At 58.0% G+C, this 15,428-nt stretch overlaps 1 protein-coding gene across 1 annotated transcript in view; it reads left to right on the top strand.

Moving 5' to 3' along the window:
- The first annotated feature begins 1,054 nt into the window (after window positions 1–1,054).
- ITPR3 (inositol 1,4,5-trisphosphate receptor type 3) overlaps window positions 1,055–15,428 on the top strand; it is a 67,067-nt gene continuing 52,693 nt past the window's right edge. The window contains exon 1 of the mRNA XM_080666748.1: window positions 1,055–1,408. Within this exon, the coding sequence (XP_080522874.1) occupies window positions 1,320–1,408 (89 nt within the window). The 5' untranslated portion in view covers window positions 1,055–1,319. The remainder of the gene's footprint in view (window positions 1,409–15,428) is intronic.

Genomic DNA, 15,428 nt, shown 5'->3' with positions numbered 1-15,428 from the left:
TTCTCCCAGGGACAAGCCTCCTGCTTCCCAGGAAGTCGGGATGGGGGGTTCCGAAGGAAGTAAATGTGATCAAATGCGGGTGGCACTGAGCGCTCTCTGCCAGGACTTCAAATAAAAGTACCAGGAAGCAAACACCCGAGCACCCGGGCACAGAACAGAAAGTAGGCGAGCGGGGCAGGACTTCGTGAGCGAGAGCTTGGCGGTGACAAACCCTCAGAGGCCGGCCCCGGCCTTGTCCCTGTTGGCAAGGAGCACTATTAACCAGTGAAGGTAGCTTTCTCCCGCCCCTCCTCCCTTTTGAAAAAGGAAGACCGAAAGAACCAAGAATTTTGGAGCCAACTTCTGGAGAGGGAGCGGCTGAACTGATTCGGAAGTTGGATCTCTCTGTACACAGGAATGCGGAGAAAAAAACAAAACCCACCCCATTGCTTCATTTCCCCTCCAAGCCCCAGCACTTTCTATTGTGCAATGAAAAGGCTTTCCACGTGGAGAAAAATGAAGCCCCATTTGCGCCGCGCAGGAACGAGACCGCCCTCAGCTGGGAGCGAAGGCGGCGCGGCGGCCGGAGGGCGGCGGTGGCCCGACGGCTCCCGGGTCCTCTGCGCGGCTCCACGTAGCGCTGCGGGGCGACGAGCTGTCCCTCTCGCGGTGCCGCACCGGCTCTCCGTGACCTGAGGACGGAAAAGTAGATGATGCAGGGAACCCGGAGGCGGGCAGCCCCACCGAGGCTGGGCCTCCCGGAGTGGCGGTTCCGCGAGTGTGCTGGGGACTTTTTGGAGCTGGAACTCCGTCCCTGGAGGCTGCTGGAACCCGGCTCTCCTCCGAGTTTCCCCGGGCGGGCGTCTCGCTCGGCGTCCGGAGGCCGAGCCCGGACGCTCGGGGGGCGCAGGGCACAGGAGGCGGGCCGGCGCACGTGGGTGCCGGGGGCGGGCAGCGCGGGGAGGGGGGGGGCGGGTGTGGTTTCCCCGCCTCCCGGGCGGGATTTGCATGTGTGTGTGGCAGCCCCAGACTTCCTGCTCCTTCTACGCGGCAGGTACGCGCCGGCTGGGTCGGCGGGCTGGCGGGCTGGCGGGCTGGCGGGCGGCGGGCGCGCCAAGACGCGGTCACCTCCTCACCCGGACGCCACCGCCGGCTCCCGGCCACGCCGCGCCGCCTTCCGCTCCGGGGGCCACTAGCCCTCCCCGGCCGCGCCGAGCGCCCTGCTCCGAGGTGGGGACGCGCCCCTGCCCGCCCTCGCGGTCACCTCGGTCCTCGGCACAGAGCCCCGCCTGGAGCCCCCGCGCACTCCCGCCGCCCGGGCTCCCCCGAGGGCCGAAGCCATGAGCGAGATGTCTAGCTTCCTACACATCGGAGACATCGTCTCCCTGTACGCCGAGGGCTCCGTCAACGGCTTCATCAGCACTTTGGGGTGAGTGAATTCGAGGGGGGCGCGGGTGGGGAGGTGGGGCCTGGGGCCAGGTGCGTGGGTCCTGCCTCCGGCCCCCAACAGAGGACCTGGGCGTCCCCCCGCTTCTAGGGCAGGGGAGCGGCTCGCCTCTGCTGAGAAAGGAAGTTCAGTGTTTGCCCAGGTAGGAGCCGGTGCCCTGCCTGAGTTGGCAGGAGGCACCCTCCTCCGCGCAGCCTCCACCCCGGCGCGCGCCTCTCCTCCGACAGGCGGAGAGACTTCCTCTGCAGGTGGTCCCGGGCGGGGCCGGTGTGTGCCTGGGGCCTGAGTTGGGGAAAGGCGTTCGGGCCGGACCGGACCGGCTCTGGAGGTGGGGCGGAGCTGAGGGGGGTGGGCCGGCTCCGCCTGAGCGGGAATCCTCCAGTTGGGGACCTGGGGCACCTGTGAGAGGTCGCACCTTTCCTCGCAGCTCTCTCCTGACTTGCCCTGGTCAGTAGGGGCGTCTTCCCTTCCAGGCGTCCCGGACCCTGGCCTGCTGCCCCCCTTCTCCCCGTCTCTCCCTGTCAATTTCCTGCGCAGCTCATCTGGCGCCCCTGGATCTCTGGTCCCAGGATCTCTGAAGCGCTTTACAAATATTAATTAATTCTGGCCGCCACCCCCCAGGGTGTGGGCTGGATAAGCAGGGAATCAATTCAAGTCACTGGAGAGGCCAGGCCTGAGGCTGGCACAGGGCGGGAGAGGAGGAGGCAGAGGGAAGGGTTCTCTTCAGGGAGCAGTTGGGTGAGTTGGGGGTGGGGTGGGGTGGGGTGGAGTGGATTCCCCACCTCTCCAGCCAGGCCTGGGCAGGGCCTGCTCCCTTTGCCCCATTTTCAGGATGGGGACCTGTTAGGTTTGCCACCCTCTCCTTTAGGATAAACCCACGTCCTCTGTTGACCCTCCTCCTCCGCAGGCGAGCCAGCCACCAGGCGCCTCCTCGCTGGGTTTTGGAGGACAGCTGCAGCCCCTCAGCCCCCGCGGCTCTCACCTGGCCTGGCTCACCCTGAGCTGGGAGAGGGGGTCACCTGCCCCCTTGCTGTCTCCCTGGGCTATTGGGAGTTTAGCTTTCATTTGGTAGCGAAGGGAATCTAACTGGACGTCTGTGTGTGTGTGTGTGGGGGGGCGGGGGGGCTGACTGGGAGTTCCAACAGACCCTGCTCTCTTACCGCAGCATCCTCTAGGACTCCCACCCCACTCCCCATCTGACTTCTTTTGCTCAGGCCCCCTGAGGATGGGATAAAGGCATATCTGAGCTGCACCCCCAAGCAATGACCAGGCTCTGGCTGCCCCTCAGGTCAGGCGCACAGTAGACACCTCTGACAGGCTGAGGGGGAGGAAAGAGGGTGGGCTGTGGGGGCAGATGGTGGCAGCCCTGGCCTCCTGTCTAACAGCACTGGAGGTTTTAGGGAAATGACCGTCTTCTCTGATGCCTTGTGCCTGCTCCAGCCAAGCACACAGTGGGTCAAGCACATAGTGGGCCAAGCACACAGCAGGCCAAGCACACAGTGGGTCAAGCACACACTAGGCCAAGCACACAGTGGGCCACGCACACAGCAGGCCAAGCACACAGTGGGCCAAGCACACAGTGGGTCAAGCACACAGTAGGCCAAGCACACAGTGGGCCACGCACACAGTGGCCCGTGAGATCTAGCAAATCAAGGGAAACACCTGCCTCCCCACAGGCCTCAGCCCCTCGCAGGGATTCTCTCTGTTGCTGCCTCTCTCCTGGGCCCTTCCGGCCCAGGGGGCTGCTTCCTCAGTTCATGCTGAGCCGGGCAGGACAGGTGACTCCTGAGAGCCCCTATTCTCAGGCCGTGAGTACCCTGTGCAAACCGCCTGCAGTTCCGACTCCCCACTAGTGGGCACCCACCCTTCCCGCCTGGCATTCTAGCACCAGCACTTGCTGACACCAACTTTTTAATTTTGGGGCTTTTTCACCTCCCCCTCAAACCACCCTCCAGCTGAACCACACTGCTCCCAGTTCCTGGAACCTACGCCACACTCACAGGTCTCTTCACCTCTGCCCCTGCGTTGCCCGCCCATCAGCCAGTCTCCACCTGGGTAGCCCTGACCCATCCTCTAAGACCTACTGCAAAACGGCCTCTTTTTGAGAGACCCACCCCCGCCCCCAACCCAGCAAAATTATCCCCTTTTCTTCTGCTTTGCACTGCTCTGTACAAACTCCTTTCTGGTGTTAATTGTGTTTTACAATTAGTTGGAGGTTTCTTTGTATGGCCACCTAATGCTGGGCACTTGGCCAGGATTAACTGCTTACTTACACCATTCGTCCACTCAGCATGTCCACAGCACTGTGCTGGGCACTGGGCACTCGGTGTCGGATGAGGGGTTGAGTGTCTCAGCTTCTCAGAACTTGGAGTCAGTGAAAGAATGTTTCTAAGCACCAAGTCATTGCTACTCAACGTCTAGTGCTTGGTGGAGCCTCATCAGCACACCTGGAAGCTTGTTAGAAAACAGATCTCAGACCCCGCCTGTCCCGCTGAGTCGGAAGCTGCACGCTGGTCCCAGGGGATTGGGTGCCTTACAGCACAGGTGGTCCCTGAGGTCCGAAAGGTTGGCGGCCGCTGCCTTGCAGTGTGAAAGCCTTTCTCTCTGATTCTCTGCTCCGTCCTCACCAGGCCTTTCTGGCTCTCCTCAATTCTGGCGCCTTTCCCCCAGCCTGGCTGTTGGTGCCCAGGTCTGGGAGCCCAGGAGGCTGATTTGACTGAGTTCCCAGGCTAGCCCAGGCTGGATGAAACGAATGTGCTGGAGACAGGAGTGGCCTTGAGGGCAGAGGGGCTGGCTCCGCTGGCAGGCGGGAGGGGCCAGTGGTAGCGGAGGGAGTCTGGGCAGCTTTCAGATTGCAGCCAGCTCTGTAGGGCCAGGCAGAGACGGTTGGGTCTGCCTGGATAATTAGGGTTCCCACTGAAGGTTGTACATGAACTTTCGGGAGGGAGGCTGGGGAGGGTCTGGGAGCAGCTGCTGGAGCAGCTCGAGACCTGGGAAAGCAGGCCGCCTGTTCTTGGCCGGAGAGTGGCCAGGGCCCCTGCCTCGCCCCTCAGCCAGGTGGAGGCGGCAGAGGCCAGGGCTGGAGCGGCTGATCGGGGCTAGTGAGAGGTGGGGGATTTGATGTGGCTTCCGTGAGGCCGCGGGGAACCGGCCCTGAGTGTGCAGCGTGGGCCCCTCCGCGTCTCACATCCAGTCCCTTTTGAGTGCTCCGAAAGGTGGCCCCCAGGCCGCAGCGGATGCAGGTGAACTGGTCTTGAAACTGAGCTTCCAACACTGGTCAGGGTGCTTCTGCCCACCCACTTCTGGGCGTTGGGGCCATCTGCTCCCAGACCCTTCCCAGCCTTCCTCCTGAAAGTTAATGTACGATCTTCAGTGGGAACCCTAATTATTACCCAGGCCTAGGTGAGCACAGGGAGCAGGGTCGTAAGGGCTCCCCACTCGGGGTTCCCTGCCCACCTCGTAGCCGGATCCACCTCCCCAGGAAGGCTGGCACTGGAGGTCAGGAGCAGAACATGTGGCGGAGGCAGGGTTCGTTGGAAAAGATAAGAACGTGGGGAAAAGTAGAAGCCACAGGAAATGAGGAAGACCAAATATGCGATGGTTGACTCCTACAAGCCATGTGCGGAGCCTGCCTGGGCTGAGCAGGGCTGCCGAGGACAGGACTGTGTGAACATCACTCCCTTACACCGTTGTCAGTGGTCGGAGTGGACTCAGTGGCATGGAGCATCACGTGTGGAAGAGGCCCAGGTCAGCAGGTGTGGGCCCTGGGGCCAGGAGCCGGGGCATGGCTCGCCTGCTCTTTCACTAACTAGGGGTGACTTTGGCAAGGCCCTGCTTTCCTTCAGCCCGATGCTCTCCACGGTGCGTAGTTTGTGCCTGAGAATTCCCTGGGGATATTAAAAAAGTCCAGCTCCCAAGTCCCATGTCAGGCCAACTGTATCAACATTTCTAGGGCTGGGGTCTGAGGGTTGGATTGCTTTAAAGCTCCTCGAGTGATTTTTTTTTTTTTTTTAAATTTTTTTTTAGTATATTTTATTGATATTTTACAGAGAGGAAGGGAGAGGGATAGAGAGCTAGAAACATCGATGAGAGAGAAACATCGATCAGCTGCCTCCTGCACACCTCCCACTGGGGATGTGCCCGCAACCAAGGTACATGCCCTTGACCGGAATCGAACCCGGGACCCTTCAGTCCGAAGGCCGACCCTCTATCCACTGAGCCAAACTGGTTTCGGCACCTCGAGTGATTTTAATGGGTACCCGGGACCGGGATCCCCAATCTGAGAGCCCATAGGCTGACAGGCTGGGAGGAAGTCTACCTGTAGAGTCTGCTTGCCTCTTGGTCCAGAGAGTCCATCTCTTAGCCTTTGTCAGACTTCATTAAGTCATTCAACAAACATTTATTGAACACCTACCATCTGTCCGGCACTCAGTAGTAACTGAGACAGGTACAGACTGTTCTAGTCCGCACAGTGGGGAGCGGGAGAGATGGTCTGTAAGAGCCTGTGAGCCTTACGATTCCAAGAGGGGGCACCGCCCTCCCCTGCAGCCCGCATCCCTCCTGGCAGATTGCAGACCTGCCCTTGGCTTTCATTTAATTGTGATTTCCCTGGCCTGTGCCCCGAGGCAGGGGCTTGGCCTCAGCTGGGCCAACCCATGCAACTAATATACACTGAGTGGCCAGATTATTATGATCTCTGAATGCATAATAATCGGCCACTCAGTGTGTGTGTGTGTGTGTGTGTGTGTATTAGAGGCCCGGTGCATGAATTCGTGCATGGGTGGGGTCCAGCCAGCCTGGCGCCAGGGGAAGGGGACATGGGTGGTTGGCCGGCCTGCCTGCTGTTCCAACTCCTGGTCGAAGGGACAATTTGCATATTAGCCTTTTATTATATAGGATATACACTGAGTGGCCAGATTATTATGTGTTCAGAGATCATCATAATCTGGCCACTCAGTGTATACTTGATGGAGTAAATCTGAAAAACTCAAAAATTACCTGTAACACCACTGCGACGTACCGTCGCATCCTGTATGTGGACCCTTTGGCCTTTTCACCTACACAAATAGGCATTTACTGCCCACAGGTCTTCGTGTCCTGTCTGTTGGGGGTACATGTATTCCCGTGCCAGCACCCCGTGGCCAGGGCTGCATAGCGTCCCGTGGTGTGAGCACCTAGATTTGTCTAGTGCTGGGCATTCAGGTTGTTCCTTAGGTTTTGCCATTACAGATAGCACTGAACATCCCATTCGGGACATGCCCAAACACTCGCCCAGTTATTCTCTCAGGATCAATTCCTGGAAGTGGAATTCCGAGGCCAAAGGGAAGGCACACTTGTACCCCACAGGCTCTCTAATCCTCAGTGTTTCTCTGGCGGTGGAGGCGGTGGGAATGGGGACCCTGTGCCCAGGGGGCATGACCTCCTTCACGCACAGTGGAGTCTCATACTAGGGGGTGTGGGGAGTAAGACCAGCCTCTGCTCTGAGGTTGGGTGTGCGATCAGAGGAGGGGGGAGTGGGGAGAGGGGCCTGGTGGGGGCAGATTCAGTCCCCAGGTTCCACTGTGGGCTCTGGGATCCAGGCTGTGCACTCCTGGCTCCTCTGCCTGAAGAATCCTGCTGTAGCCACTTGCTCGCTCTGCCCTGCCCTGCATTCCTGACCCCACGTCCCCTCCTGGGGCGGGTGGGGCAGTGGCTGGGGTTGGGGGTGGAGTGATGTGCTGAATTTTAGGGTGGGGCCACCAGCTTTCTGCTCTCGGCCTAGGGGGAGGTTTCCCGGTTTCGATTAACCCCTGAGCACAGGTCTGGTGTTCCTGGGTCCACCCCCAGGCCTGATCGCCCTGCTTCACCCCATGTGGGGCTGGGGTTTCCTCCCTGGAAGGAGGCCTGGGGAGGGGAGGAGCAATCTCTGGTATGTCCATCACAGGTGAGCCCTGAGCCCCGAGGGTCACTCTGGTCCTTCCAGGAGTGGCAGTGGTACCAGTATTTGCAATGAGGGCCCTGGCTTAGGGAGGCTGGTGAGCAGGGCCACAGAGCAGGGTCTTCAGACTGGGGGCTGCGGGGCCTTTCACACCAGGGACCGTGGGCACAGAAGTGAACCTGGGCCTTGACCACACAGTGAGCCATGCTGGGGCTGGGGCTGGGGGCGGGGGCACAGTGCAGAGCGGTTTACACTTGGACAACAGGCTGGAGGGACTCCTTGAGGGGCTGGGGGGTGGGGAGGAGAATGATCACAGTGGCGGGTGAAGCTGTGTGGGGCTGGCAGGTGGGCAGAGCCAGGAGAGGTGGGGACCCTAAATCTCAGCCTGGGGGCAGCTGCAGGTGCTTGGGGACACCTGTGCACATTTGGTTCACAAATCACTGTCAGCCAGCCAACCAGCACCCCTCCCCCAGCCTGCAGGAGAGCCTTGCTCCCTAGGGTGTGGGCCTAGAAGTGGGTGATATGGGGCCCAGGAGGGAGAGTCAGTCTGGTCCCGGAGCGCTGGCGATGGGAGCATTCACAGCGCTTTTCCAACTGGCTCTGGCTTTGACTGCCACTTTGGCCCCTCACCACCAGCCTGAGGCATGAATCTGATTCGGGGAAAGTAGAGAGCTATTTAGAACACCATATGCCCACATCTTAGACTTAATAATTGTCTACAATTTGGTATATTTTCTGCACCTCCTTTTTACAGAAGTATTTTCTGGTATTACACACATTGTATGTTTTCACCTCTAAATACTTCATTATACATCTCTAAGAAGCCCTATCTGGTTTAGCTCAGTGGCTAGAGCATTGGCCCAAGGACTGAAGGGTACCAGGTTCAATTCCAGTCAAGGGCATGTACCCTCGTTGCGGGCTCGATCCCTGTGTGGGAGGCAACCAGTCGATGTTTCTCTCTCTCTCTGTCTCTCCCTTCCCTTCCACATGCTCTAAAAACCAATGGAAAAATACCCTCGGGTGAGGATTAACAACAAAAAAAATAAAATAAAAATAACATATCTAAGAAGTAAGGATGTGTTCCTGTGTTTCCATGATGCTGTTATCACACCAATTCATAATTCCCAGCAGCATCAATGCCCAGTCACAGCCAGAAGTGCCAGAAGTGCCCCTTTGTCCTCTGTCTGTGACCACTGGTTTCTTTAATTCCGGACCCCATCAACGTACACGTGTGAATTTAATTCTTACGCCTCTTAAATGCCCTTTCCTCTAAAACAGTGCCCTGCGCCCCGCCCTGCCCACACCATGACACTGCGTTCCCAGACAGGCTGGGTGTGCTGCAGACCGGGTCACTTTCTGGGTTTGTCAGGGCTGCTTTGCCTGGAGCTCTGCAGAGGCCTGGAGCGGGCAGGGCGCACCTCTGTTGGCCGGGCGGGCTGGGTCCGGCTCCTGGTTATGGAGGGCAGGAGAGAGGATTGTGTGAGGCCAGGGCTGGCTGGGTAGCCCCTGGTTGCACCCCTTCTCTGCCTCAGCTTCCTCTCTGTCTCTCCTGCTCCCTGTCCTGCTCCTCGTTGGCCTGACAGATGCATCTTCCCATCCCTGGACTCGCCAGAGGCCACCCAGTCCCGAGAGTCAGAAATGCAGGCCTGAGGCCTGGCTCACTGTCAGGGACCTTTATTTCTGTTGGGCCAAGGTTAGTTCTTTGCTCCCTTTATTCCTCACGGGCGAACCTTCTGGGGTCTCTGAGTGGTGGCTTTCGGTCTTTTCAGGTGTAAGCTCATACAGCCTGGCGGCCCGGGTGGCCCAGGGTGGGTCCTTGGTAAGAAACATGGGAGGTCCAGTGCATGGATGTCTGCGCAGGACTGCTGAAGTCCATTTCTTTTCTCTGAAGAGCCTGGGACCCCAGCCACAAAGCTGGGTTCCTGTCTCTACATTCCTCCCCATCCCACCTAGTGGGTGTGCCTTGGGGTATTTGGAGAAGGGGACTCCAAGGGCCCCACCCGCCACCAGCCAATCCCAGTGTTCTGACAGTGCCGGGGAGGGAGTGCCTGAGAGGGTGGTGGCCAGTGCCCTGGGTGAGGTCAGGAGACTGGGGTCTGGAGCTGGCTGCTCTTCTCCTCCCCGCCCCCCCCCCCCCCCCCCCCCCGCCTTCTGTGCCTCAGGTTCTGAGCTGGATTGGGGGGACGGGATGTCTAGGGTCCCTTGGGCATTTGCCCAATGTGTAATTCCTGCTCCAGCTGGGGGCCTGGCAGGGCAGGCTTTGCTTCAGGCCCCTCTGATCTGATGGTCACCCACCCTCCTCCCAACTCCTCCCCCTTCCTTATCTAATCTTCCAGACAGCACTGGCCCGCCCCATGCCTTGGCTCCTTCTGGGTCTCAAAGTCCACCCTGGGCAGAATGGGCCACACAGCTACCGTTCTCTCTCCCTCAGACCCAGGTGCAGACCCCATGGGTAGTCGGGCACAGCGCCCTCCTTCATGCCCTTCTAGAGTAGAGTTGTCCACCAGCTCCTCTGAGGGTCCTCAAGGGGCGGGTGCAAGGGTGTAGGCCAGGCTGCTGTCCGCGGGCACTTGGCGCGGTGGGTAGGAGCTTCTCGAGGGTAGGGACCACGCCTGGCACATCACCTGCTCCCAGTGAGGTTGGTGAGTGGATGGGCTGGTGCCCTCTGCTCTGTGAGCCTCACCCCGGAGGTGGTGAGAATGGATGCAAAAACGATCCATAAAGTAGAACGTGCTCCCCACATTGGAGAAGCAGCTTTCCTGTGACCGAGGCTGGGGTTAGAGGAGGTGGGGGTGGGGGGTCTCTATAGGAGCTAAGCCAGCCTTGAAGGTGGTTAGGCAGGACGGGCATCAGCAGAGGTGGGACTGCGAGGTCCGTGGACTGGCGGAGCCTTCCCAGGACCTTGGGCGGAGGGAGGTGCTCTGGAGGGGGTTGAAGTGGGGCCACCTCCCCCTGGATGGAGAACTCGGCTCTGGTTACAGCGCCAGAAGCCGAGGCCGAGCACCTGGGACGAGCTAGTTTAATAAACACAGATGCCTCGTGAGCAGGGAGCTACTGCCCGGGACACGGGTGCCACCAGGTGGGGAGGGGTCCCCCGGGCGACCCTCTGCAGGCGACATGGTGCCCACCCAGGTCATGTGCGCGCCTGGCCAAGGCCCAGCATCTGGTCTGCGACTGGCAGTCCAGGCAGGCCTGGCCACGGCTGTACTGGGCGTCGCGTGTGGGGAGGCGGTCGTTGGGGCACTGGGTGGGGTGTGTGTGTGTGTGAGTGTGTGTGTGTGTGTGTGTGAGAGAGAGAGTGTGTGTGACTGTGAGTATGTGTGTGTGACTGTGAGTATGTGTGTGTGAGCGGGGGGCGGGATCTGGGTGAGGTTGGCGTGCTAGGTGACCACAATGCTGATCCCCTAACCTGGGTCCACCTGGGACAGAAGTCCTGGCCTTGCCCTCTGAGGCTCCCCTTCATCAAAACTTACCCACCTGGCCCTGACCGGTTTGGCTCAGTGGATAGAGTGTCAGCCTTCGGACTGAAAGGTCCCAGGTTCGATTCCGGTCAAGGGCATGTACCTTGGTTGCGGGCACATCCCCAGTAGGGGGTGTGTAGGAGGCAGCTGAGCAATGTTTCTCTCTCATTGATGTTTCTAACTCTCCCTCTCCCTTCCTCTCTGTCAAAAATCAATAAAATATATTTAAAAAAACCCACAAAAAAACCCAAAAAACTTACCCATCTGGCCCTGGCTGGTTTGGCTCAGTGGATAGAGTGTCAGCCTGCGGACTGAAGGGTCCTGGGTTCGATTCTGGTCAAGGGCACATGCCTGGGTTGCTGGCTCGATCCTCAGTAGGGGGCGTGCAGGAGGCAGCCGATCAATGATTCTTTCATCATTGATGTTTCTGTCTCTCTCTCCCTCTCCCTTCCTCTCTGAAATCAATAAAAATGTATTTAAAAAAACAGACACAACAAAAAAACTTACCAGTCTGGTGTCCTCTGCTCTCAGCTCCCTGGATTGCCCATCTGATAAGGACTTTCCTGCTTACCAGTTAAAGGCTCCATGCAACGCCCCTCCCGCCCGCTCCACCCCTGCCCCATAGCACCTTCGTGGGAAGCCCCAGCCCTGAGGGAGCAAGGAGGGATGGAGGGGAGGAGGCCTTGGGCTTGCGGAGGGACATTCGGGCTCTCTCAACCTGTTGCAGATGGCTGCCTTCTTTGCCTACAGGCTAGGTTGGGGGTTGCCCTAGCACCAAGTGGGAAATAAAAAGACAAAGGTGCAAGGTGCCACCCCTAGAGGTCCCTGGGAAGGGGTGCAGACGCAGCCCAGAGTTCCCAGGCGATGTTGATGCTGCTAGTCCGGCCCGGGGAGGACGGGGTGTGAAGGTTCGGAGCCCGAGGAACCTCTGCAAGTCCCACTACTGACCTTGTTCTCCTGATGCCTGGGGAGCCCCACACTGCTTCTCTGTTCGGCCCCTCCTACAGGCCATTTCTGTCCCCTCTGGGCTGTGAGTCTGGAATCCCAACCTCTGAAATTCTCCTCTGCCCAGTCGCCCCCCCTTTCTAAGTGGCCTTCGCTTGCGAAATGCTTTCCAGACCCCTGGGTGCTGGGAGGGGCTTCAGAAGCGGGTGGGGCCAGGTGGGCTTGTCCAGGAGGATTGCACACAGCCAGCGGGCACCTGCATTTGCATGGCTTCCTGCACGTGTGAGCCAGTCAGGGCATTCCCAGGGGTGGGGGTCTGCCATGGGGGTGGGGCTCTCCTCTGCCAGGGACTCTCTGAGGAGGGGCCTCCACAAGGCCTTGTGCATGTCAAGATGGGGGCTGGGCGCTGCCCTGTGTGCCACGTCCCAGGACCTGGCCAAGGCTCTCTCCCCTCCCCCACCAAAACTTCTCCTCCTAGATAAGGGCTTTGCTAAGAGGCGACCAGCTAATCTGATTCACGAGTGTCTTACAGGAAATTCTATGAATTATTCAAGGCTCTGCACAGCCCTGCCTGTTCTTTCACACCTTTGACGATTGGCCAAACTCTGACCTCTCCCTTCCCTGATGCCCACGAAATCCACAGCTGGTGCCTCCAGTTGGCACCAATGCATATTCCTTATATCATTAACCTTTCTGAGTATGTGACTGCCTTCCCAACAAGATTTAAACTCCCCGAGGCAGGGACCTTATCTTTGGCTTCTTATGTACTTCCCTCAGCAGCTGGTAAATGAATGAATGAATTCAATACGTGGTTCCCGGTGCCTGTGCTGTGCCAGGCGGTGGTCTGGATGCCGGGGACACAGAGGGAGCAACACAGACACATCCTTGTCCTCATGCACCTTCCATCCCGTGAGGTTGGGGTGACAGTACCCCAAATAAATAGTACAACATACAGCAGGCCGGGTGGCGGTGGGTGCGGTGGAGAACAGTGAGGCAGGGAAGTGGAGGGAGCGTGGGAAAGCAGTCTACAATTTTGAAAAGGGGGTTAGAGAGGGTGTCCAAGGGAATGGGGGGGGGGGGATTTGAACCAAGGTCTGAAGGAGGTGAGGGAGGGAGCCCTGAGGGCACGTGGGGGCAGAGGGTTCAGGCAGAGGGAAGAGGCAGTGCCAGATGCCCAGGAAGGTTTGTGGGGCCCGGGGGAGGGCTGTGGCTGGAGCAGAGGGGCGAGGGGTAGAGAGAGGAGACGAAGTCCGAGAGGCGAGGGGTCTTTCAGGCCATTTGTGTTTGGTTTTGTGCTCTAAGATGAATGGTTCTAGAGTTCTGAGCAGAGGACTGCCCTGATTTGACTTACCTTTTGTTTTTTATTTTTTTAAATATATTTTTATTGATTTCAGAGAGGTGGGGAAAGAGAGATAGAAACATCCATGATGAGAGAGAATCATTGATTTGCCTGCCTCCTGCAGGCTTCACACTGGGGATGGAGCCCACAACTCCGGCACGTGCTCTGACCGGGGAATCAAACCATGACCTCCTGGTTCATAGGTCGACACTCAACCACTGAGCCACGCCAGCCGGGCTTGACTTACTAGTAATTTTTAAAGAGATCCCTCAGCCCTGGCCTGGCAGCGCCGTTGGTTAGAGCAGCCTCTGGATACACCAGGTTGCAGGTTTCATCCCGGTCAGGGCATGTACAAGAATCAACCAATCAGTGCATGGATGAGTGGAACAACAAGTCTGTGTTTCTCCCTCCCCCACCCGCCTCTGCTGCTGTGTGGAGGGGGTAGGGAGGGGACTGGCAAGAGACCAGGGAAGAGGTAGTTACAGAAATCCAGTGAGGGCTGGTGGGGCCGAATGTGGCAGTGGTGACAGGGATGAGGTCGGGTTCTGTACGTGTCTTGTGGAGCCCTCAGGGTTCCCCGACAGAGTAGGTGTGACGGGTGAGTGGAAGAGGGGAGCCAGGACTGGCCCAAGGTGTTTGGCCCCAGGAGGGATGGCCTGGGATGGGGAGAACTTCATGAGGAGCCCATTTAGGCAGCAGACAGACCAGGAGCTCAGTTTTGAACCTCAGAGTAGGCAGGGAGACCTCTGAGCCTGGCCTTTGGGGAAGAGGACCGGCGGAGGGGGCACAGGATCATCAGTGAGTGTAAGGGGTGCTTTGAAGCATGAGAGTGGCTGAAGTGACCAAGGGCGTGAGAGCAGATGGAGAAGGGGAGAGAGCCGAGGACAGCCCCTGCTGGCAGCTGGGGAGGGGAGGGAGACAGAGCCACCCTCTCACTGTGACGTCCCACACAGTACCCTGCCCAGTACCTGCTCAGATCCGCCCGGCTGGCTGCAGAGCCCAGCTCTGCTGCTTGCGGGCCTTGTGTCCCTCGCCAGATGGTCTAACACAGCTGTGGGCAAACTACGGCCCGAGGGCCGGATCCGGCCCGTTCGGCTGTTCTATCCGGCCCGCGGAGCCGAAAGAGCGGAGGGTTCTCTTGCTCTCCCCTCTGCTCCTTTACTTTGAATTTATATTAGTTCACACAAACACTCCATCCATGCTTTTGTTCTGGCCCTCCGGTCCAGTTTAAGAACCCATTGTGGCCCTCGAGTCAAAAAGTTTGCCCACCCCTGGTCTAACATCTCCGTGCTCTGGTTTCTTTGCCTGCAAAATGCAAATAATAGCAAAGCCGATTTAGAAAATTAAAAAGTGATATATGGAAACATCGGGAATAAAATCCTGCTTGCTATTATTATTACCGTGGACCACACTGCTGGTGATGCCAAAGGGGAAAACACAGGGTCCTGTCTTCAAGGAACTCCGTGTGGACACAGGAAGTAGCTGCCATAGAAAGAGGCATGCAGCAGGAGTGGCCAGGACCGGGTGCAGTGGGGACACTGGGGAGGGAGGCCCAGAGGGATGGAGGCACTGGCCAAGGAGTCCTCACAGAGTAGGTGAAGAGAGCTGAGTGTGGGAGAATGAACAGAGCTTGGTACGCCCAGGGCGTGGAGGGGAGCCAGGGTGGGCTGCGAGGGAAGGGCAGTGCAGGCTGCCAAGACCATCTCTGTAGAGATGAGAGCTCCAGGGACTGTGGGATCAACTGTAGGTTTAGTACGGCTGGAGCAAGGAGGTTGTGAGGTTAGCCAGGGAGGTCAGATCACAAAAGGCCTTGTTAGCCAAACTAAGGAGGGGAGGAGCAGAGGGAGGCTTTAGAATCAGCTGTGTGACTTCAGGCAAATTATTTAACTTTTTTTTTGACATGAAAAATTCACTCTTTTGCTCTGGCCACTGTTACTCAGTGGTTAGAGCGTTGACCCGAGCACTGAAAGGTCACAGGTTCAATTCCCAGTCAAGGGCACATCCCTGGACTGCAGAATGGTTCTCCTGCCCTGCTTGGGCACTTGCAGGAGGCAACCAATGGATGTGTCTCTCTCATGTCAATGTTTCTCTCTCTCTCCCCCTCTTTTTTCTTCTCTCCATCCTTTCTTCCCTCCCTTCCTTCCACTCTCTCTAAAAGTCAATGGAAAAAATATCCTTGGGTGAAGATTAACTACAACAAAAAATTCACTCTTTTATTTTGGAAAAAAAAAATTAGGCTAACAGAAGACTAAAGGTAAATTTCTTAAACATTATCCAGACAAATCAACGAGATTTATAGTATATATTTCTGGCACTAATATACACAAAAGGTTATACCTT

The sequence above is a fragment of the Plecotus auritus genome (genome assembly GCF_963455305.1).
Source record: "Plecotus auritus genome assembly, chromosome: 4".
Lineage (NCBI taxonomy): Eukaryota > Metazoa > Chordata > Mammalia > Chiroptera > Vespertilionidae > Plecotus > Plecotus auritus.
The sequence above is the reverse complement of the archived record's forward strand: the minus strand, read 5'-3'. Positions and strand labels throughout refer to the sequence as shown.